General features: G+C 39.2%; 1 protein-coding gene across 13 annotated transcripts in view; it reads left to right on the top strand.

Annotated features, from left to right (window-relative positions):
• Positions 1-22,766, top strand: part of LTBP1 (latent transforming growth factor beta binding protein 1) — a 390,140-nt gene that overhangs the window by 284,936 nt on the left and 82,438 nt on the right. For all 13 annotated transcript variants that reach the window (XM_041755926.1, XM_041755923.1, XM_041755924.1 and 10 more), the window contains 3 exons: positions 8,986-9,108; positions 14,247-14,369; positions 17,019-17,141. In XM_041755926.1, coding sequence (XP_041611860.1) covers positions 8,986-9,108; positions 14,247-14,369; positions 17,019-17,141 — 369 coding nt within the window. The remainder of the gene's footprint in view (positions 1-8,985; positions 9,109-14,246; positions 14,370-17,018; positions 17,142-22,766) is intronic.

The following is a 22,766-nucleotide window of genomic DNA, read 5'->3' as shown; positions in this document are numbered from 1 at the left end:
GCTTTTCTGTTCTTATTGAACCAATGAACAGATAAGATTTTTCTACAAACTCCGACAAGGCTACTGAATACCCAGCCATATTATGTTTTAGTTCTCACGTTTATACTTCTGGTACTCCAAAATACCTTTCAGAAGGTGTAGTCATTACTTAAGCTCATCACTGAGTTGAGCTAATTGACAACAACTTGATTAAATATTTATTCATTCAGTTATTAAACAGTTGTCTACCAAGAGCTAGGCATTTTTCAAGACCCCAGAGTAGAGAGTAAACAAAATAAAAGCCTTCTCCTCATTGCGCTTATGCTCTAGAGCTCATATTGTACTTGGAAATAAACAGTTCACCAGGTAGAAGTATATGGTATGTCAGATGTGTGTTGAGTGCCACAAAGGAAAAAAAGAAACAGCTTAAGGGAGATGGTATCAGAGAGTCAATGGGGGATCAGAGAAAGCATCAAATGATAAGCTATTTATATGGTGTTCCTTTCTATTTGTTTTTGTCTCTAATGGTTATTTGGGACTAGTTTGTGGCTTTTAGTCCAGATCATTTAGAGTGCATTGATAAGACAATTAAAAATTAAAAAATTGGGGGGAACCCCAATTTTAAATATATGAGAACATTAGACTTAAAATTTTTCCAAAGCTCACCATTTGAAGAAAGTCTTGGATTTGGTATTTGTTATCTTCTGTAGAAGATTTTCTGTAGAAAAATATAATCCCTAAATCACAGGGGATTCTGTTCCATAAGTCTTGGTACCTTCCTTTTTCTATCACTCTGCTCTTACTGAATGAATATTTTTAAATTATTATAATTAAAGCTGTACAGTGTTATATGTAATGTGTGGCATTATGCTCATGGTTTTTTCTAAAGTCCATTGATCCATATGTTGACTCTTTTTTTTTTTTCTGTTAAATGGATTCATTAGAAGTTGAGAATTGCTGTTTTGACCCTCATATTCTGCAGAGATTTGATACCAGTTATACTTTATGTTTCTTTTCCTGACTCAAAGGTGAACTTGGTGAAACCATTAATGGCCTCCTTGTATTCATGCCATGTACACTGGATCTCACTGATTGATGCTTCTCCTTGATTTATGAATTAGAACAGAAGTTGTTTGGAGCAGAAACAGGTCAGATGTCAGCAGGTGTTGTCTGGGAGACCATGCTGGTTTCCTAGTGTTGAGTTCAGGGCATATGATCCTTCATTCTCAGTAGTTTATTGTCCACTTTCAAAATATCTATCCCTTGATGCCTTTTGGCAACTCTTGTTGGCTCCTCTGTTAATGTAGCTTCTTCTTTCAAGTTGTGGATTTCAGTCCTCTCTTGAAAGCTGCTTTCATCATTCACCATTGTATTCCTTGGATCTCACATTCAGCCTGGAGCTGCTGCCCTCTTGATCCCCGCCTCTAATGACTATTTCATCACCCTGGGTTCTGGCCAGTTCCAACTGGCTGCTTCAACTAGAACCTTTCTTGAGGGAAGCTAGCCTGTCAGGTACTCAATTAACAGGTTTCTCTTCACTCATGAACAAGCGTGGTTCAGACCCTACTGGAGCCATCCTCCAAAGGAGATTCTCAAATATTAAATTGTTTGAAAGCACATTCAGTAACTCTGATATAAAGATCCTGTTTCCCTGAATTTAGACAGATTTGGGGTTATATATGATTTCTCTGAAGCTTGGTTTCAATATCTTTAAAATGGGAGATGAAATCTTGATGGGATTTACTGTCAGGATTAAATAAGCAATATAAAGCACCTGTAAGGTGTGTGACACAAGGTAGGATCCAATGAACGTTATTATAATGCTTCGTCCCCCAACTCTGTTATCCTCCCTTTTACCTCCCTAAACCTGAAATATAAGAAGTGTGGTAATAACTGGTATCTGTTTAAGTAAATTATATGTCGAGTTTCTATCTATAACCATCTTTGACTTTCTTTAAGAAGTTCATTTCCTGTAGTTCTTAGCTCTCCCTCTATCACAGGAGTTTTCTTTTTATGAATCTAAGTAATCTTAATTTTATAGTTACCTTTCAACTTCTCAGCAATTTTGTTTAGCTGGGATCTGTTTCTTGAGAATCATGCTTTTCTTTAGGGTCATCGATCATCTCTAACAAATGTTCTACCTTCTGCAGCTTGGCCATCTCCATCCTTTAACTTCATTTTCTTTGTTCACCTGCATAAGACACAGTATCTGTCACCTGGGTGGATGTATGCAGCTACCCCTTTATTAGTTACTTTATTGTCTTGCTTTATAATTGAGTCTATGAAAGACCATATGACCTGGGAACACAAATTTCTGAAATTTTTACCATAGTAATCCTTCTCTGTCAAACCATAATTAAGTTAATGGTGACTTTGTGACTCTGATTTATGTTTTCTAAATGTAATGGGTCTTAGGCATTTGAAGAACTTAGTGTCATTTGATCCACTTGACAACTGGTTAGCCAGTCTTAACCAAAACCAGGTGCATAGAACTTGCATGGAAACATGGAAAGCTCCTTGTTCTAGTTCTTCTCACACTAGGATTTACTTCATATTTTAAGAATTGTTAACCTTTATGGAATAGATGGATACTCTTAGACTTACCTGAAATCAAAGACTTTCATTCTACATTTACTTACTTTGTACAAGATGGTAACAGAACTGAACATCTCTACCTTTTGCAGTTATTATTAAATATGCAAACACCAGTCTAATCCCTAAATCACTATAGCTAAAGAAGTCTTCTCACTAGTCATTATGTTATTATTAAATACCTAATTACATGCTTAATTCCAGAGAAGACTTGAAGTTGTAAATAAGCAAAACAAAATAGAATTGTAGTTATCAGGGGCTGGGAGCTGGGGGAACTGGAGAGATGTTGTTTATGGGTATGAACTTGCAACTGGCAGGTAGATAAGCCCTGGAGATCTTTTGCACAGATTAGTGATTATAGTCAACTGTGCTGTATTACACTGATTACAGTCAACGGTGCTGTGTTATATACTTCAAAGCTGCTAAGAGGCTAGATGATAATTAGGTTCACAAAAAAGGGAAATAATTATGTGACATAAGAGAGGTGTTAGCTAACTGTGTTAATCATTTTTGCAATATATAAGCATATCAGATTATCACTTAAACTTACCCAATGTCATTTGCAATTATATCTCAATAAGAAAAGCAAAGAAAAACTACTTTTTCAAGCAGGAAACGTACGTGTGTGAGAAGACTAATTATTATAACAAAAAACTTCTCTTACATTGCTACAAAGGGCTTTGTCTTCGTTGTTTTATTTGCTATCAGTGCAATAGTCCCTGTAGTACAGGCATAGAAATTGATTCCCAGATATGCTTGCTTAAAGTCATAGGTAATAAATGGCAGAGCTAGGGCATGATCCCAGGTCTCTTATCTCCAAAACTAGTGTTCTGCCCTTTACACTAACTCATCTATCTGTCCTGTACACTCAAGAAAATAAGAGAACAAAGTAATATGATTAAGATAATGAGGAAAGAGAAGTCCATAGAAGATCCGTGTGTGGGAATCATCCTTTGCAAGCAGCAATAAGAATGGCTGAGGGGTTCTTGAACTCTCAGATGGCAGATGGCAGCCTACACCACAGATAGCCCCAGTTGAGTTTTGCTGAAAGACAAAATGTTCTTTTGGAATAGGGGAGGTAGGAAGCCTGTGATTTGGTAGGAGTAATGGATTGATTTTCTGAGATCATCTTTGGCTCTTTAACTGGGATGTACATAGCATTGGCTGTTTTCCAGTTTTGAAAAACAGTGATGAGTCTTTGAGGGATGTGTAACATATTTTTGTAGGCTGCACTGCTACTGCACAGCTTAACTCGGCCAGGCTTGATGGAGGGTGCCTGAGATCCTGCGGATATACTGCACCTTGGATTCGGGTTGTTCCATCACTCTGGCCTAACCAGTTTTTGTGTCTTAACCTTACCATGCTTGTTTTTCTGTCAAATACATTCTGCCATTATCTGTACCATCAAAGACTACACAGAAGAGGGATAACTGAAGTAATGCCATGTTGAGGGTGGGGGAGTAGTCCTGTATTTTCATGTAGACAGAATGACAGAATAAGATGTTTACTGTGCAATATCAAATGGTGCTTGCTCATTGAAGTCTGTGGTGGTCACTAAGGAATTAAATGAGTTGGGATGGCCTCTGAAATATTTCTGATTTGAAGTGTTGGGAGAGTCATTTCCTTGAAAGTACAGGAAGTAGGTAAGCTGTCACTCTGGATCCAACTCTGACCAACCTCAAGGAAGTGATAGGTGAAGTGGAAGCAGGCAGCATAGCCTGGGTCTGACTTGCGTGAGGTCAGCCAGTGAACACCCTCTGTACCTCAGATGTCATGCATACCAGAGAGGGGCTTTCAGGCTGTCTCATATGTTCCCAGGACATTAGGAAGGGAAATTTCAAAAGGGTCCCTGACCCAGAGGAATTCCATCCCAAGACAATGAGAATATTTACAAGTGGATTTGGTGGCCAGACGAAAGCCATCTTTGTAAAAATTATGGAGAATGGAAAGTTGCCAGAGAGCTGGATAGAGATTTATGTCCTCCTTTCTCCCCAAAGGAAAAAGAAGGTGGAGTTTAGGAACTAATGACCATGAATTTCATGTTCATGCTGACAGCTGTAGGCTGCAGTGTTCAAATGATGAGGTGAAAAAAATTTTTAAGACTTATTTATTTATTTGAGAGAGAGAGAGAGAGAGTGTCTTAAGCAGACTCCTCACCAAGCACAGAGCCTGATGCAGGGCTCCATCTTAGAACTCTGAGATCAGGACCTGAGCCGAAACCCAGGAGTCTGACACTTAACCAACTGTGCCACCCAGGTGCCCCAAGGTGAAACATTTTAAAAGAAAAAGACGATCATAAGAATCAGCCAGGGTTTACTAAGGACAAATCATGCCCACTATCCAGAATGCCCCTTCTAATAGACTTCTCAGAGAAGCACATCATGAAATTCTATAGACATTTGGCATATCTGGTTTTCCACAGGCCTCTGTTAGTGTCTCTCGGGGTGTTGTAGATTGATCAATTTGGATTGGGTAATAGTATACCCGGGTGATTCATAAGCTTTTAAATGATTATATCCTCAAAGTGCTGACCTCATAAACTCCTGGCAGTTTCCTTACTGTGGGAGGTTTAATTAATTCATTGAATAGCAGATGCCAAATTATGTCCCAAAAGCCCATTGGTAAATTGTATTTTGGGAGTTTGGAGCACATTTTTCTGTGAACACAGTGTTTTTTATGGTGTTTCGCTTTTGAACTCATTATGTATATGTTACACAAGAATTTGGATAATCTGACTCTTGTACAAGACCATAACTCTAGAGTAAGATGTGATTTGAGCTCCAATATAGAAAACCAAAGACCTAGCCATTTCCCTCTGCAGGAAGGATAAGAGGCTATGGGTGTTGGCTGGTGGGGTAGATAGGAGCTATCTTGTTTCCCAAAGCCTTGATCCTCCCAAGGGTTTGAAGAACTGGGAGGAGAGGATACATTTTCTGTTGATAACACTCAGAGCTCCACAGGTTTGTATCTTTGACTGAATGGAGGAACACTGGAAACCATTGACGGTTTTTAAAAGAGCAACACCATCAATTTTGTTTATATTTTAGATTAGTCTGGCTACTGGCTGGATAGTGGATTAGAGAGAGCAACACTTGAAATAGAGAAACTATGGCAGTAATCCATGTGAGACAGAATGGTGGTAGTAAGAATGAAATGAAGCAGGTGTATTTGAGAAATACTGGGAAGATAGAATTGATCTATTATAAATTGAATGTGGGTTAAGAGGGAGAATAAAGAATCTAGAAAGGATGACTCCCAGTTTCTGACTTGGGCATCTAGGTGGATAGTGGTATCGCATATTGACCTGGAAGTCAGCATGAAGAAAATAGAGGAAGAAAGATCAGTTTTGGCTGTGAAGACTTGGAGGTGCCTATGGGACATCAAGTGGAGATGTCCAGTACACTGACCAACTAGGTTGTAGGGGTCTGCAGCTTAAGAGACAGGTCTGCGTGAAAGATAAAACTGAGTTTATTTCACTCCTTTTACCTCCATCAAGTGAGGCCCCACAGTCCAGGCACCTTCCTACTATACATTCTTTTTGAGATATAATAGATCTATAACATTATATTAGTTTCAGATTTACAACACAATAATTTGATACTTGTATATGTTACAAAATGATCACAGTAAATCTAGTGAAAGTCTATTACCATAGTTACAGAATTAATTTTTTTTTTCCTTATGATGAGGACTTGTAAGATGAACTCTCTTAGCAACTCTTCAGTGTGCAGTGTGGTACTCTTAACTCAAGTATCTTGTAGTATCAAGTGTTTTTTTTTTTAAAGATTTTATTTATTTATTTGAAAGAGAGAGAGAGAGCAAGCAGGGGGAGAGGCAGAGGAGGAGGGACAAGCAGACTCCATGCTGAGTGGAGAGCCCAATGTGGAGTTCCATTCCACAACCCTGAGATCATGACCTGAGCCAAAACCAAGAGCTGGACACTTAACTGACTGAGCCACCTAGGCGCCCTAATATCTAGTATTTTTAAAATATTTCATGAATGATAATCTGTACTTGCCTGTTAATTTGCTTTAGCTAGAGAAAATATGGTCTTAGAAGTTGATTTCGTTGCTATTTTCTGTAGCTCAATAAATCACATTTCATGGTACATGAATAATTAAAGAGAACAATCCATACATTTTTTGACTTTTTTACATTTTTGAAACCAATCCGCATACTAGACATGACATTTTAATGTTGCTGTCTGGAATTTACATGCCAGGAGTCTAGGCTCATTTTGTCCCATTATTTACTTTGGCTTCAGCGTTTGGCTTCTTCTTTCAAGTTGTTTGTGTTCAGTGTTTATAAAAGTGGACTCCCACAACCAGAGAAAGGATGGACAATGAGTCAGTCTGGAAGTGCTATTTTTGCCGTTGTAGAGTAGGGTCAGTTCACCATAACAAGTGATTTTGTGCAAGCAAAGTAGAACACGCAGGCAATGCCAGTGCCTTAGCTGTTTTCAATTAGCATGTGAAGCGTACGCCTGTGTGCTTGCGTGCTCACACACCTTTGCCCTATTTGGGTAATCCTCTATTTCTAGATAGCATTGTAAGAAAGCTAGAGTACAGTTTTCATGAAATGTCATGCAAACAAGTACAGTCTGACCTCTGGAAGGCTGAGTTAGAACTAGATCTCTGATGTTAATATGTTCGTGACTCTCTGCCTGTTAATATTAGGAGGGTGGAAAGCTTTATTGCTTTCATGATGAGCATTGCAAAATGAAATGGATGTAGTCAAGAGCATTTTCCTCCTTATTGTTTGTCTGCTTTCTGATTAAGATACTTGGATTAAGTCACAGACTGCTGTAAAGTTAAGCCTAAATCATGATGCTATGTGTAGGTTTAACACGTAGGGGTTTAAATTTTTCCTCTTAAGGGTTTGGTTGTTCATGTTACACTGTCTGCCTTTTCACTGCAACATATAGTGGACTTACCAGAGGGACTCAGATGGGGCATAGAATGCAAATGTTTCTTTTTCAATCAACAATATATTCTTTTTCCTGTTTCTTTTTTTTAATTTTTTTTTATTGGAGTTCAATTTGCCAACATCTAGCATAACACCCAGTGCTCATCCCATCAAGTGCCCCCCTCAGTGCCTGTCACCCAGTCACCCCCACCCCCTGCCCTCCTCCCTTTCCACTACCCCTTGTTCGTTTCCCAGAGTTAGGAGTCTCTCATGTTCTGTCTCCCTTTCTGATATTTCCCACTCATTTTTTCTCCTTTTTCTTTTTTCTTTTTTACAATTATTTTTTTTAAGATGTATTTATTTTAGAAAGAAAGAGGGAGAAAAAGGGTGAGCAGAGGAGGGGCCAAGGGCAAGGAAAAGAATCTCAGCTGGACTCCCCACTGGAGCTCAATGGTGGGCTTGATCTCCCAACTCTGGGATCATGACTTGAGCCAAAACCAAGTGTTGGATGCTTAATCAACTGAGCCACCCAGGCGCCCCTGAATTAACAATATTCTAGTGAGAGCTTAATGAATCCTGAATGAAATCAATGAATACTTTGATGATTGTTTCTTTATTAATGTTATGTTAGCAAATAATAAAAACAAACATTCTTAATTCTCTCTCCAGTGGTTCCTGTCACTAGACCTGACTTGTGTTAGTAGAAACGGGTCTAAAGGATGATCTTTGGAGTTAGGCTGACTAGATTCACCTATGAGCCACCAGTTTCAAACCATATGGCCTTGGGTAATCTGTCTTCTTCGAATCTTGGTTCCTTTTTCTATACAATGGTTGGCATGTATGGCTTCTGTTAGGATTACATAAGCTAATACACGTACAGCCTTTAGAGTTTCCATGCAGTAAGTGCTTGGTGAAGATGAGTATTATTTTCTCTCTCTCTGCAGCCTGTTCTTTACCTTCAAACTGCCCAGTGGCTTGTTACTGATTCAATGCCATCTTTGAACATTTGATCCGAGTTTTGTTTTTTGTTTTGTTTTGTTTTGTTTTTACATTTCTGTTAAGAACTCTGTTGGGGGTTTCTTCAGATCCTGAGTCCTATCTTTTTCTTTGGCAAACCATCACTTCCTGCTAAACTTGTCAGTTCCCTAGCTAGGTATCTTTGATTCTCTGGAATACTTCATTTTGTAAGGGGTGCTGCTCTGAAACTGCCCTCTCTTCTGCCCTCCCCTCTACAATGAACTTTCCATTGAATTTATCCACAGAGTATGTTTGGTTCCTTTTTTTTGAGTTACTTTGCATAAAATAAATCAAGGTATAGAACTGTCATACATGCAGTTCACACCAGAGCGTCTGTTTCTCCTTTGGGCTAATTTGAAAGTTTATCTTAAAGAAACCTGTCCCTGTTTGAAGAAGTGCTATTTCTATTTTTAGCCAAATGCAACTTTATTCATGTTTTATTTTTTTTCTCTCTTCATGGGTTTTTTCCCCCCTTGTGCAATACTCTTCAAGATGTGGATGAATGCCTAGAACCACAGGTCTGCACAAATGGTACTTGCTCCAACCTTGAAGGTTCCTACATGTGCTCCTGCCACAAGGGCTATAGCCCAACACCAGACCACAAGCACTGCAAAGGTAAATACTGTGATCAGATTTCTCATTTTTATTTGAACTGCATTTAAGAATATGTTAGAGTAATTAGCTTAGAAAAGGGAACCAAAAAGAAAAAAAAAAGAACCCTGCTACCTGTCATTTATTTTGACTGAGCTACTTGGAGCATATTTTTGTTGGCGTCTTTGAAAGTCACTCCTCCCTGTGGTAACATACAGACCATATCTGTTTACATAAAGGAAAACAGCATATTTTTAGAAAACATCTGTAAACACAGATCTATTTATTTTATTTCTTCTCTTTATAAAAACAATACACACAATTCCACAACTCTGTGACTATGCTAAAAACCATTGAATTGTACACTTTAGGTGAATTGTGGTAGTGAATTATATCTCAATAAAATTGCTATTAAAAACATTTATTGTAGGAGTGCCTCAGTGGCTTAGTTGGCTAAGCATCTGCTTGATTCCAGAGCCCTGGGATAAAGCCCTGAGTTGGGCTCCCTGCTTAGTGGGGTGTCTGCTTCTCTCTCTGCCTCTCTGCCCCACCCCTGCTCCTGTGTGTGTGAGTGTGTGTGTGTGTGTATATGCACGAGTGCTCTCTCGCTCTCTCTCAAATAAAAAATTGTAAAAAAAAAATTATTGTAGAAAATCTAGCAAACACAAAAAAGTAAGAAAAATAATTTCTTAATCTCATTCATCAATACTCCTTTCTCATGGATGTTTTCTATCACTAAGATAATGTATGTATAATTTTGTATCTTGCTTTTTGTCACTTAACAGTAAACGTGCATTTTACACATCATGAATAACTCTTCTCAAGTATTATTTTTAAAAGCTGCATATTACTTTTACTATGCATTTAAAGGTTGTATAGTCCAAAATATTACTATTTTAGCATTTTCTTGCTGTTCATGTGTTGAACAACCATATTTTTCTTCCAACTTATTATGTTAAAAAAAAAAAAAGAAAAAAACAAACCTAACAAGCTTTTAAAAAAATAAAATAAAATAAAACTTAGGGATCCCCAGGTGGCTCAGCGGTTTAGCACCTGCATTCAGCCCAGGATCCAGGGCATGATTCTGGAGACCCGGGAATCAGGTCCCACATCAGGCTCCCTGCATGGGGCCTGCTTCTCCCTCTGCCTGTGTCTCTGCCTCTCTCTCTCTCTCTGTGCATATGTCATGAATAAATAAATAAAATCTTTATTAAAAATAAATAAATAAAATAAAACTTGGTCTGAATTCTAGGATCATTTCCTTATTTATGAAAGTAGAATAATTGGGTAAAATGTTTGTAATGTTTTTTATTATTTTGACAGAACACTAATTTATAATTTTTTAAATGTGTTTCTTTTAATTCTAAAAGATTATTTATTATTCATGATTATTTATATTAATTCCCTGGACACTTCTAATTATTACATTTATTTTGTATGGTTGTTAAACATTTGTATTTTTTTCCTTCTAAAAGTTATGTTAATATCTGTTACCACTTATCAGGTTTTTTAACCAATCTATATGAACACTTTCTATATAATGTGTAAACCTATGTACATGTGTCTGTATATTATAATACATTTTTTGGAGGTATATTGTAATTTGTCCAAGGCTTCTCTAATTTTTCTTTGCATAATTCTTTAAATTTAGATTTTTCTGTGGTCCAATCTCTGGATGGCTTCCTTTCTGCTCCTCATGCTTTATATCTAAAACCATGGTCTTTGCAGTGGAGAAAGAGAGGAAATAAGTGAAGTTTGTCTTCTTTCTGAAGGGTCTCAATGAAAGTGAAGGCCTTAGGGTGGAGATTAATTTCTCACCACAGTAGATAAGTAGTAAGCAGATATCTTACTGTCTTTAAGAATTGTAGCATCTCCCACTAGCAGTAGCAAATTCACTAACCTCAGCCTGGGGGGCCCAACTCCTTGTGTACAGTGGAACGCCAGCCACTCGCAACTCAGCAGGTAAAGTGAGCATCTCCCTTCCCTCTGAGTCCTTTTCCTGCCAGCCCACATCCACAGCCTTCCTACCCAGCTCGTCTAGTGGTTTGCCATGCAACCTTGGATAAATAAACTCAGATTTCCAGGTCTCATGCCGTCTCTAAAATCCAGGGATTAGACTCTTTAGAGGAATAATGCTCTGAGTAAACACATGTTGGATGAATGACTTATAACCTCTTTCTTACTCAGCCATCCCAGCTGAGCCTGCTCCTCTATAAGAATGCTTCCCAGCATCCCCAGATTCACACCATCATTTGATGCCAGCCCTAGGAATACTCTTTTTCCCCCTCTATGTGACACTCTTTTGGGCTACAGTAGAAACTTCCCTTCATAACTTCCCTTCCTTTTGGGTGTATCAAGAAACCCCCGTGTTCCAGGCACTGTGTTCAAATGCAGGTGCTACTGAGAGGTTTTAATCTCTCACAGAACTTTAATTGGTTGGAAAAATAGAAACCTACTACAGATAATTATAGATAATAAAGTACCAAGTAATAAAGGTTAACAGTATCAGTGATGTCAGGGGCATGTCACGGACCCCTGACATTATGTGAGAGCCAGAGCATTTCACCTCTGTGTTATTCCTTCCAAAACCCCATAACCCCCATCTAATCATGAGGAAAATATCAGACAAATCCAGACTGGAGACATTCTACAGGTGTCTGCCCCGTATTCTCAAGACTGTTAAGGTTGTGAAGGTCAAGGAAAGACTGTGGAGACAAGACCCCTAAATACAATGTGGTACCCTGGATTGGGTCCTGGAACAGAAAAGTGCATGGATGAAAACACTGGTGAAATCCAAATTAAGTCTGGAATTTAGTTTAAAAAGGAGTGTAGTGTATCAGAACCTAGCTTGGACACTCAGAAGTGTAAGCTTGGATAAGTTTTCTACCTTTGCTAAGCCTTATTTGCTCATCTGTGAGAAGGCAACAGTAATGGTGCCTACTCTCGTTGATGTGAGGATTGTGTGAAAAAATACAAAAACAGAGATAATATGCAGAAGATGGGATAATGCAGGGACAGGGTCTGACACGTGGTTGATGTTGTTATTCACCACATTATAGGCATATACAAAGTTCTGTTAAAGCCAAGAAGTGTGTGGCTAATCCTGCTTGTGTGCTTCTGGGAGAGTTTCCCAGAAGGTCTGCTGTTCGGCCTTGGTCTTAAAATTTTGAATGCAGAGGGGAGAAAAATTTAGGAGGCAGAAAAAGCAACACACGTCAAAGGTTGGAGGTGGGAAAGGGCAGTTAACGACCACTTGCCAGTTATCCTGGGCCCCTACTCTGATTTTCCTGGTGTCTGCATTACAGTGTGGGATAGGGTTAGGCAAGGTCCCCATCTTCTGCTCTAGAAACCTACATTTCTGCTGATTCTTTTCCTTACTCCCCAATCAAAGCCCACCCTTTTTACAATCATAAATTATATAACATCCTTTTTCTTTAATTATTTCATAATATTTCCCAACAATATCAGCTCACAGATGTCACATTTTTCCCAGATCTTAAATCTGTCCCCTTTCCAATATTCCAGCAACTGCCCATTTCACTTTAGTGCTAAATATTGACTTTGTTTCCACCTCACTAAATGTATTGACAGCTTTTGTTCAAAAAATGAATTCAGTACTTGTTTCTTTGTATCTTTTTTGTATCTTTTTAAAAAGATTTTATTTATTCATGGGAGACAGAGAGAGAGAGAGGCAGAGACACAGGCAGAGGGAGAAGCAGGCTCCACGCAGGGAGCCTGATGTGAGACTCAATCCTGGGACTCCAGGATCACACCGAAGGCAGGCGCTAAACCGCTAAGCCACCCAGGGATCCCTGTATCTATGTTTTTGTATCTCTTTGTATATTTTAGCATATACATTTTGCTAAGCCACCCAGGGATCCCTGTATCTATGTTTTTGTATCTCTTTGTATATTTTAGCATATACATATATGTCCAAAATTTATAGATACCTAGAGATAGTCTCTATTTTAACTCTGAGCTGGATTTGTCATAGTGATACATGTGAAAGTCCCTTAAAGAAATACTTTTCAGGGATAATGATTTTTTTTCTGTGTATATCCTGGCACAAAAGAGAGAAGACATGTGTCCCACATGCCTGTTTTATTAGAATGTGTCATAGGAATTTTGTCCCTCATTACAAAAGAAAAAGGCTTTTTTAACCTGTAGAATTACACTGCCTCTGTCCCCTTGATCATTTCAAAGACCCAAAGATCACCTATTCGAGATAACTGGGTTGCCTCAAGTTGTTCCAAATGTGTGTGTCATTACTTATAATGAATTACTTCTGACAGTACTCCCAACATAAATGAGTAACTTATGTAAGTTGTCTGGCATACCCTGACAGTACTTGGAATAGAGGGTATATTCTTGCTGCAGACATCTTCACATGGGAATGCTTAATTTGTCATCTTCTTTGAGAAAGTCAAAAAGAGTCCAAGGCACTAAAAATGTTGTCAGACATTACGTGAGATCCAACCAGCTCCATGAGCTGCTGTTGGTCTTAAGTTCTTGAAGCGACGTCTCAAGTATTTAATAGAATGTGCTGAAAGAAAATATGGTATAGGCTGTTCTTTGCTGTCGACCACTCCTAAAGCTAATAGACTTAGAGCACTTGGAAAGGTGTAAAATCATTCTTAAAATGACAGCTCGCTTGTTTAGTTTCTCCATTGGCAGTCAGTAGTTGGCAGCCAGAATTTACTGTGATTGATTTGTTTTATTTACAAATAAGTGAGACAAAAGTTTCTCGTCAGCCAAATTAATTTCTCTGAAAACTTAATTTAAAAACGAATTCGTGAGCTCCCATGACATTAATAGTTTATGTGAACCATTTCAGGAAACATGGGATCATGTGACACCTTGCTTATATCAGGATAAAATTCAAAATTTTAATGCTACATGAGAGACTAAGAATTACAGCTTTGCTCAGGAAATGGATAATTGTCAGGTGTACTTGTGGGGAAGGACTGTGCCACAAATGAAGTTCTCTGGGCAAAATGTTTCAGATGCATTTCAAGCAATACATTTTCAGAAGAAAAAAGTTGTTAGACATTCATCTTTAGGACATGGTTTCATAGCTTGATTCATAGGCTTAGAGTTGAGGTGATGGTATGTTCTAGATAGAGGCCTATTTTAAAATAAGTGTCATGTGTTTCTCTTTACAGATATTGATGAGTGTCAGCAAGGGAACCTGTGCATAAATGGACAATGCAAGAACACTGAGGGCTCCTTCAGGTGTACCTGTGGGCAGGGGTACCAGCTGTCAGCAGCGAAAGACCAGTGTGAAGGTAGGAGTGTAGTTATGTGAGCTACTGTGGTTTGCATTTATGGCACCTGGCCTGAGAAACTGTCCTTGATAAAGGGAGTGTCTGTCAGAAACTAACTGAATGGTTGCATGATAGTGCCAGAAAGCAAGGGACTCAGCCTAAGGCAGAAAAGTCAAAAACACAGGATGGACTAGGGTTAAGTTGGAAAAATACAGTATTTGTGATCAGTGGCTGAGTGTTCTTCTTAGGAAGAAAAAGTACTGCTCTCTCAGTTCAATTAAATTCATCTGTAAGTTTTACCTACTCATATTTCAGCAGTTGGAAGGTTATTATAACAGGCCAGTGTTATGCTATGGAATGCTAATGACCTTAGTTATTGGGTAATATTCCCCTTTAAAATTTTTTTCTTTTTTAAAGATTTTATTTATTGATGAGAGATACACAGAGAGAGGCAGAGACATAGGTAGAGGGAGAAGCAGGTTCCCTGTGGGGAGCCTGATGCCGGACTCAATCCCAGGACCCCAGGATCATGACCTGAGCCAAAGCCAGACATTCAACTGTTGAGGCCCCCAGGCATCCAAAAATTTTTCTTTTTTAAAAAATTTTTACTGAAGAAGACTTTTCATCAAAACTAAATTAAACAGCATCCCCCTCATGTCACAGATAAAGCTTGTGAAATATGTCCCGTTCTACACATGATAGTATTTTGGAGCTTGCTGGGTTTGACCTTAGACTTGAAAACTAAATGTCATCGAACCTCACACAGAATTACTTCACTTCTCACTAAATATGTGCTTCCTGAGCTTGAAGATATCACAGTATCACTGGCAACCAGTACAAGTATCTAGAGTTCTTGAAAATAAAAGTCATTTAAATGCCATTTAGTTAAGAACAGAATACACACTCTACAAGATCAGTAAGGAAACAAACCATAACCACGTCTCTACGTAAACTTTGAATATTTAATGAGTGCAGATGCCTTCTGAGATGCTATTGTAAGTGATGGCACTACAGAGAGATCTGCCAATGTCATCATAACCTGCCCCCGTTTCCCCTTTCTTAAATGTGGAAAGACATTACAATTCCTTATCCGGAAATTGAGAACACACGCAAGCATGTTCATAATATACAGGTAAATTAAGTAATTTGTTCTAGAGTCTACAAGTCCGTCTCAAAGTTTTTTACTTTATTTTATAACTCTTGACCTTAATTAGCTAAGCATTTATCAAATGCCCACCAGGCCTAGACAACTACAAATGCATGTATAATAAGAAAAGAAGACTATAGGTAATATAATAAGGCTATCATATTCATAATCCTTTCTTCTGAAGAGCCTGTGATGTCACTACCAAAAATAAGTCAGATACATGCAGAACCATCCACGGATTATCAGTAGGGGCAAACTGATTTTAAGTGCCAAATGCCACGATAATCAAAATGATGCTGTCAGCAGAGTGAGGGAGAGCAGAGTTGTGCGGGGTCCCTGTGGAAACTGACGTTTGTGTTAACTCTTCTAGAGACATGTTGCCAGAAGTAGGTCAATGTACTCAGATGTGAAGAACAAAGTTTGTCAACAAACAGCATGAATTAATGCCTGCTCACTGTAAAATACTAGATCATCTAAGTAATAAAGGATGTAGTAGACATAGTCCGGCCCTCAGGAAACTTAAAATCTAATGGTAAAAGTGAAATAATTGAGTACATGTGAAACATCAGTGTGCCTTCTGTTGTGCAGATATGAGGTGTGTGTGCTTGAGCCTGAGCTCAGGGCTGAGGTTACAAAACAAAACATCTCTCAGATGAGGACACGTGGGTAAGGTAGAGAGAGATTCAGTGACAATGTAGATAGCAAATTGGCTGAGACGAGGGAAAGGCCATTAGATTTGGCCGGAAAATCATTGGGAAAGAGGGGAAAAAAAATGGAAGCCTGATTGCTAGCAGGCTTGAGAGGTTTATCCGCAAAAGGAAATGAAGATGTTTATGCTACTGACACTTTAAATCAAGGGTCAGCAAACTTCTCCTGTAAAGGCCCAGATGGTACATGAATTTTTGGCGCTATTTGCCAATAAAACTTAGTAGTAGTAGTAGTAGTAGGCAGTGGGCTGTAGTTTGCCAACCTCTCCTTTAGTTTGTTACAGGCCTTAATGCTTTTGTTCAGTGTTGTCTTTGAACCTATAAAAGAGATATAAGAAGCTAAGTTGAGGTTTACAGGTGACAGCACAGTATTTGCCACTCAACAGTGAACGTTGGGATTAATATAGAGAGATCCTTAGCTTACTGGTTAAGATTTTAAGTTCATCTGGATTTTCCCTACTGGGGGATTCATGACCTTTTTAAAAAAAATTTATTTATTCATGAGAGACACATAGAGAGAGGCAGAGATATAGACAGAGGGAGAAGCAGGCTCCCTGTGGGGAGTCAGATGCGGGACTCAATCCTGGGACCCCAGGATCATGTCCTGAGCCAAAGGCAGATGCTCAACCACTGAACCATCCAGGTGCCCTGGATTCATGACCTTTTACTAGAGATTGGTTTAATTCACCTAACAAAGAGTCTACATTAATTATAAACTTCTATAAAAACTTCTAATTATAGACTTCTTTACACATACGGTTAAAAAAATTCTTAAAGTATAACCTATACAGTTTCTTTTTACTCTCTTGCTCGTAGATATTGATGAATGTCAGCACCACCATCTCTGCAGTAATGGACAATGCAGGAACACAGAGGGCTCTTTTCTCTGTGTCTGTGACCGAGGTTACAGAGCATCTGCCCTTGGGGACCACTGTGAAGGTGAGAATTGTCTTGATTGCAGAATCCCAGAGAAATCTGGACATCACCCTGCCTTCTGTCCTTGAGTCCAACCTTTTGACTTCACAGTCAGGACATGAGGTTCCTGCAAAAACATTTTCCCCGTGATCACACAATGAAAAGAAGCCAGTGGAATCCAGGTTTTCTTTGCACTGCTCAGAGCTGTGTTTTAGAATTATGCCATCTAAACAAGTAAAAATCAGTTTCACTTTTCTCAGCTTTGGATGGTTTATCCTGGATATATAGTTCTGAATGGTAACACCTTATTTATGTAGGACTAGCATCCAAGTAGGTAAAAGCAAGTTAATTTTCCGGATAACTGGAAAAATTTTAAGAGCTAAACCTCAATTCAGCTTTGAGCTTTTCGCCTAAGCATTTCTAAAAGATACTCCAGGTGTACAGCATGGTGTAATTGTCAACCAGCCACCACCCAACTACCTGCTGTGCCTCAGCCCCTCTGGGGTGGTTAGGGCTCCTGAGCTGGTCACATGCGAATGCTTTGTACACATTTTCTACCCAGCTCACCGTTTTTTTGTTTGTTTGTTTGTTTTTCTGGTTCATCCCTTGGCATACTGCATATAAACTGTCAGTTGTGAAACTAGAAATGTGAGGAGGGCAGGATTGTGTCTCACATGGAGAGTTAGAGTCTGTGAGTGAGGGGCTGAACCCCACCTTGGACAGAAGCACATGAGCTTTTCAGTGAGTGGTTTTTGTGACACATTTGTGCCACAATGTGGTACACATTAAAAAATGGCCATGACACTTTCTCACTTGTCAGGCCTTCTTGGTCGGGAAAGATCCATTATACTTTGTAGCATCCTACTTTACTGACCAAAGAACTTGGCACAACGAGGGACAGCCTTTCCAGATAGCAGTTGGGGCAGTTTCAGAGGCCTTAAAATGTACGTTATCAGTGGATAAGTAGATCATCTAGGATTTGATCCTGAGGTAATGATGTTCTTCAAGGGCTAATGACTCCAGTGAAAAGTTGTAGTCAACATACCTTTATTGAAAAATAGGCAAAGAAGTGATGAACCAAAATAATGAAATTTGATTTCATTATTTTGTATATTCCCAATACTCAAAAATTGTGTATTGGGAACTCTATAACACATGGGTAACTTTTTGTTTGTTTGTTTGTTTGTTTGTTTTTATTTTTAAAATTTTTTTATTGGAGTTCAATCTGCCAACATATAAAATAACACCCAGTGCTCATCCCATCAAGTGCCCACTCAGTGCCTGTCACCCAGTCACCCCCACCCCCCACCCACCTCCCTTTCCACCACCCCTTGTTCGTTTCCCAGAGTTAGGAGTCTCTCATGTTCTGTCTCCCTTTCTGATATTTCCCACTCATTTTTTCTCCTTTCCCCTTTATTCCCTTTCGCTATTTTTTATATTCCCCAAATGAATGAGACCGTATAATGTTTGTCCTTCTCCAATTGACTTATTTCACTCAGCATAATACCCTCCAGTTCCATCCACGTCAAAGCAAATGGTGGGTATTTGTCGTTTCTAGTGGCTGAGTAATATTTCATTGTATACATAGACCACATCTTCTTTATCCATTCATCTTTCGATGGACACCGAGGCTTCTTCCACAGTTTGGCTATTGTGGACATTGCTGCTATACACATCGGGGTGCAGGTGTCCCGGCATTTCATTGCATCTGTATCTGTGGGGTAAATCCCCAGCAGTGCAATTGCTGGGTCGTAGGGCAGCTCAATTTTTAAACTCTTTGAGGGACCTCCACACAGTTTTCCAGAGTGGCTGCACCAGTTCACATTCCCACCAACAGTGCAAGAGGGTTCCCCTTTCTCCGCATCCTCTCCAACATTTGTGGTTTCCTGCCTTGTTAATTTTCCCCATTCTCACTGGTGTGAGGTGGTATCTCATTGTGGGTTTGATTTGTATTTCACACATGGGTAACTGTTAATGATTCAACATAGTGGCTTTCCAATGGAAGAGGTAGGCATGTAGCTGGGGGCCAGCCACAGAAGAACCTCTTTCGGAACAAATAGGTGACAGGACACCTGCGAAGGCTCTGAAAACCTAACCTGACTACCAAAATCTTTTCTGCCCTAACCCCTGACTGACCCAGAGGGTCACCAGGCCATTGACTGGTTCTCAGTAGAGGACATGTTGCTCTGTTTTGCCTGTTTTAATGTGTTGCCCATCTCATCAGAAGCCCAGGATTTTTATTCTATCAACATCAACCACATAAAAAGTCAAACAAAAACTTTTTAGCCAATTTGCTCATCAGTGTTTATATATTTTTTTTCAATAAGGTTTCTTTTGGAGTAGATAATTGGTCTTTTTTCTCTTAAAGTCAGGGATAATTTCCCTAGTGTTCTAGGTTATAAATAGAATTGGAGTCCATTCAACTAACTCAGTGCTCCCTTTGAAACTATAATAGCACTTCAGCCTGCTAATTCCCAACTAGTAGTATTTCCGACCCTCCCCAATGGTATTTAGCCGTAATTAACTGAGCTGTTACTGTTCACATGCCTCTCACAGCTGTGGGAGGAAGAACCATCTTTCTTGTTGGCTTTTATATTTACATGTGTAACTTTCCTCTAACAACTCTGGCAAAGGGCTTGTTTTCTTGCAGTGTTATCCTACAATCCTGCTGGGAGTCAGAGTCAGAGTCAGAATCCCAAGTATTGTGCTAATTTCTGTGTGTTACTTGCTCCAGCATGCTCAGTAGCCACTCAGCCTGTGAAGGGTGGCCTCAGTTGTCTTGGTTGTTAGAGGCCTTGGCATCTCAACGTTCAGAGGTTCTGCCTCTGACTTATTTCCCCTTCTAGATACAGTCTCTGCTTCCATGCCCACCTTCCCACCTTTCCCAGCCCCTCACTGTGATTGCTCCATGCTAGTCCCTTGCAAAGCTTGAAAAAGAAGATTTATTATTTACCCTGCCTTTCTGTGGCCCCTCTCGGTCATTTCTTTGTGGACCAAATGAAAAAAAGGTGAGAAGAAGTGCTAGTATTTTATATTAGCATATAAAACCATATATCCTAAAGGAATTAGGATATTCCTTTCCAAGTCAAAATCATTAGTTCTTTTCATGTATGCATTATTCAATAAATATTTGAGTGCCAGGGATGTACCAGGTATTGTCCTAGGCATAAGATACACAGCAATAAAGCAAACAGACAAAAATTCCTCCTTTTGTGGAGCTAAAATTCTAGTGAGGGAGATATACATGATAAATAAGTAAAATATAAAGTTTGTTAAGTGACAGGAAATGCTATGGAGGAAAATAAAAGGGGGGTATGTGGGGACGGGAGAGAGGGGAGGGAGCAGATATTTCAGAGGCAGACAGAAGCTGCCTTGAGTTCATGGCATTTGATTATTTATAGGAAGACCGTTCATTCAAAGGAATAGCAGGGGGATCCCTGGGTGGCGCAGCGGTTTGGCGCCTGCCTTTGGCCCAGGGCGCGATCCTGGAGACCCGGGATCGAATCCCACGTCGGGCTCCCGGTGCATGGAGCCTGCTTCTCCCTCTGCCTGTATCTCTGCCTCTCTCTCTCTCTGTGTGACTACCATTAATAAATAAAAATTTAAAAAATTAAAATAAAAAAAAAACAAAGGAATAGCAGGTGCAAAGGTGCCAAGAAATAGGCTTTGTGGAAAAGATTAGGAGTTTGACTTGGGCACTTTAAATTTAGGATGCCTGTAATGAGTATACAAATGAAGAAATCTGAAAAGTAGTTGGACCTATGTGTATGGAATTCGGGAGTGAGACCCGGACTCTGGGTCATTAACATGTAGGTGGTGTTTAAGCTGTGAAATTGGAAGACATTGCCAAGGGAGTGAGTATAGCTAGAAGAGAGAAGGGAGTCAAAAGATGGAGTCCTGGCCTCTCATTTATAAGTGAGGAGGAAGATAGGAATAAGCAAAGCAGATTGAGAACAGGTGGCAAGAGAGGAAGGAAGAAAGTCAAAATCCAAGAGAAGAAAACATTCGAGAGAGGAGAGAGTCATGAACTATGTCAAACATTGCTGCCAAGGACGATAAGGCCCAGAATTGACCATGGGATTGAACAAGATAGGGTGACTAAAAAGCATGACTTTAAAAACTCATTTAAAAAGAATGACTTTGGCCAGTGCATTCTTAGTGATGAGGTTACCAAGATTGACATTGTTTCTTTAAAGCCTATTGTCCAAATCCTAGAAGGGCTCTATCTTTCACACCACCCTAGGTGGGGGTGCAGACAATCCCATGTTGGGCTCACTTAATGTTCAGTCTACTATTTTTTTTTTTTTTTGCTTTTGAAGATAGAGGTCTTTCAAAAAGCATTTAGAATAAATCAAGCTCTAATACAATGCACTGAGTTCTCAAATCTATACAATTATTTATAAACAGAATAGTGTTTCGTTTCCTCACATACGTTCTTTTAGATTTTGAAAAAGAAATGAAAATCAAATGATTTTAAAGTAGTGCAAAGCCAGTGTGCTTCCATTATGCTAAGGCAAACATCTAGGTGATGTAGTATTTCTCTTGTTAATGAAATTCTTGTTCTCAGGACTCTCCTTCATCTTTTTTTTTTTTTAAGATTTTATTTATTTATTCATGAGTCACACACACGGAGGGAGGGGGGGGAGAGAGAGAGAGAGAGAGAGAGAGAGAGAGAGAAAGGCAGAGACACAGGCAGAGGGAGAAGCAGGCTCCATGCAGGGAGCCTGATGTGGGACTCAATCCGGGGCCCCAGGATCACACCCTGAGCTGAAAGGCAGTCACTAAACTGCTGAGCCATCCAAGGATCCCTCCTTCATCTTTTTTGAATTGAGATTTTTCACATAACGCTAACAATCAATACGCCTTTCCTTGTTATCTCAGTTTCCAGAGAACAAAGAAAGGTGAATCTAAAACTGACTACCCTACATAACACCCATCAGAAAAGCGGTGGAGCTCTTAGCATAAATATGGAACGTTGGAGCTTTCATGCTGGCCTCTGGGAATAGAAAATGGTGTAGCCACTTTAGGGGATTCTTCTATCACAGTTTAAACCTACTTTGTGACCCAGCCACTCCACCCCTAGAAATTGACTCAAGGAAAATGAAGCTTGTGATTACACAAAGACTTACACATGAATGTTTATCAAAACCCTATTCATAATAGCCAAACTATAAACAATCCAGATACTCAAAGGTGAATGGGGCAACAAATTGTGGCACATTCATATGGTAGAATTATACTAGGCAATAAAGAGGAGAGAGGTGTTGATATACATAATAACTTAGGTCAATCTCGAAAACACTATGCTGATCAGAAGAAGCCAAACAGAAAAGAGCCCAAGGAAACTTTTAGGGTGATGGACATGCCTATGCCCTTTTTTTAATGGTTGGTATAATTTTTTCACTTAATACATGTCTTATGGCAGAGATTCATACACAGTAGACTAGCGTTTATCCCCATTTGGCAAATCATTACTGAAAATAAATCAGAGTTGGAACTGATGGATTATTTTCATGGAATTTATATCTAAAAGCCTATTCTCAATTACCTGTGTTTCCACTTTCAAAAATATTGCTGTACCAAGAGTCAATTAGCTGGTGAATAAAACATTCTTTGGCATGTGATTGAACCCTGAAGGTTTCACACTTC

This window comes from Vulpes lagopus, chromosome 5 (genome assembly GCF_018345385.1).
Source record: "Vulpes lagopus strain Blue_001 chromosome 5, ASM1834538v1, whole genome shotgun sequence".
In the NCBI taxonomy this organism is placed as follows: domain Eukaryota; kingdom Metazoa; phylum Chordata; class Mammalia; order Carnivora; family Canidae; genus Vulpes; species Vulpes lagopus.
Note: the sequence above shows the minus strand (reverse complement) of the source record. Positions and strands in the feature narration are given on the sequence as shown.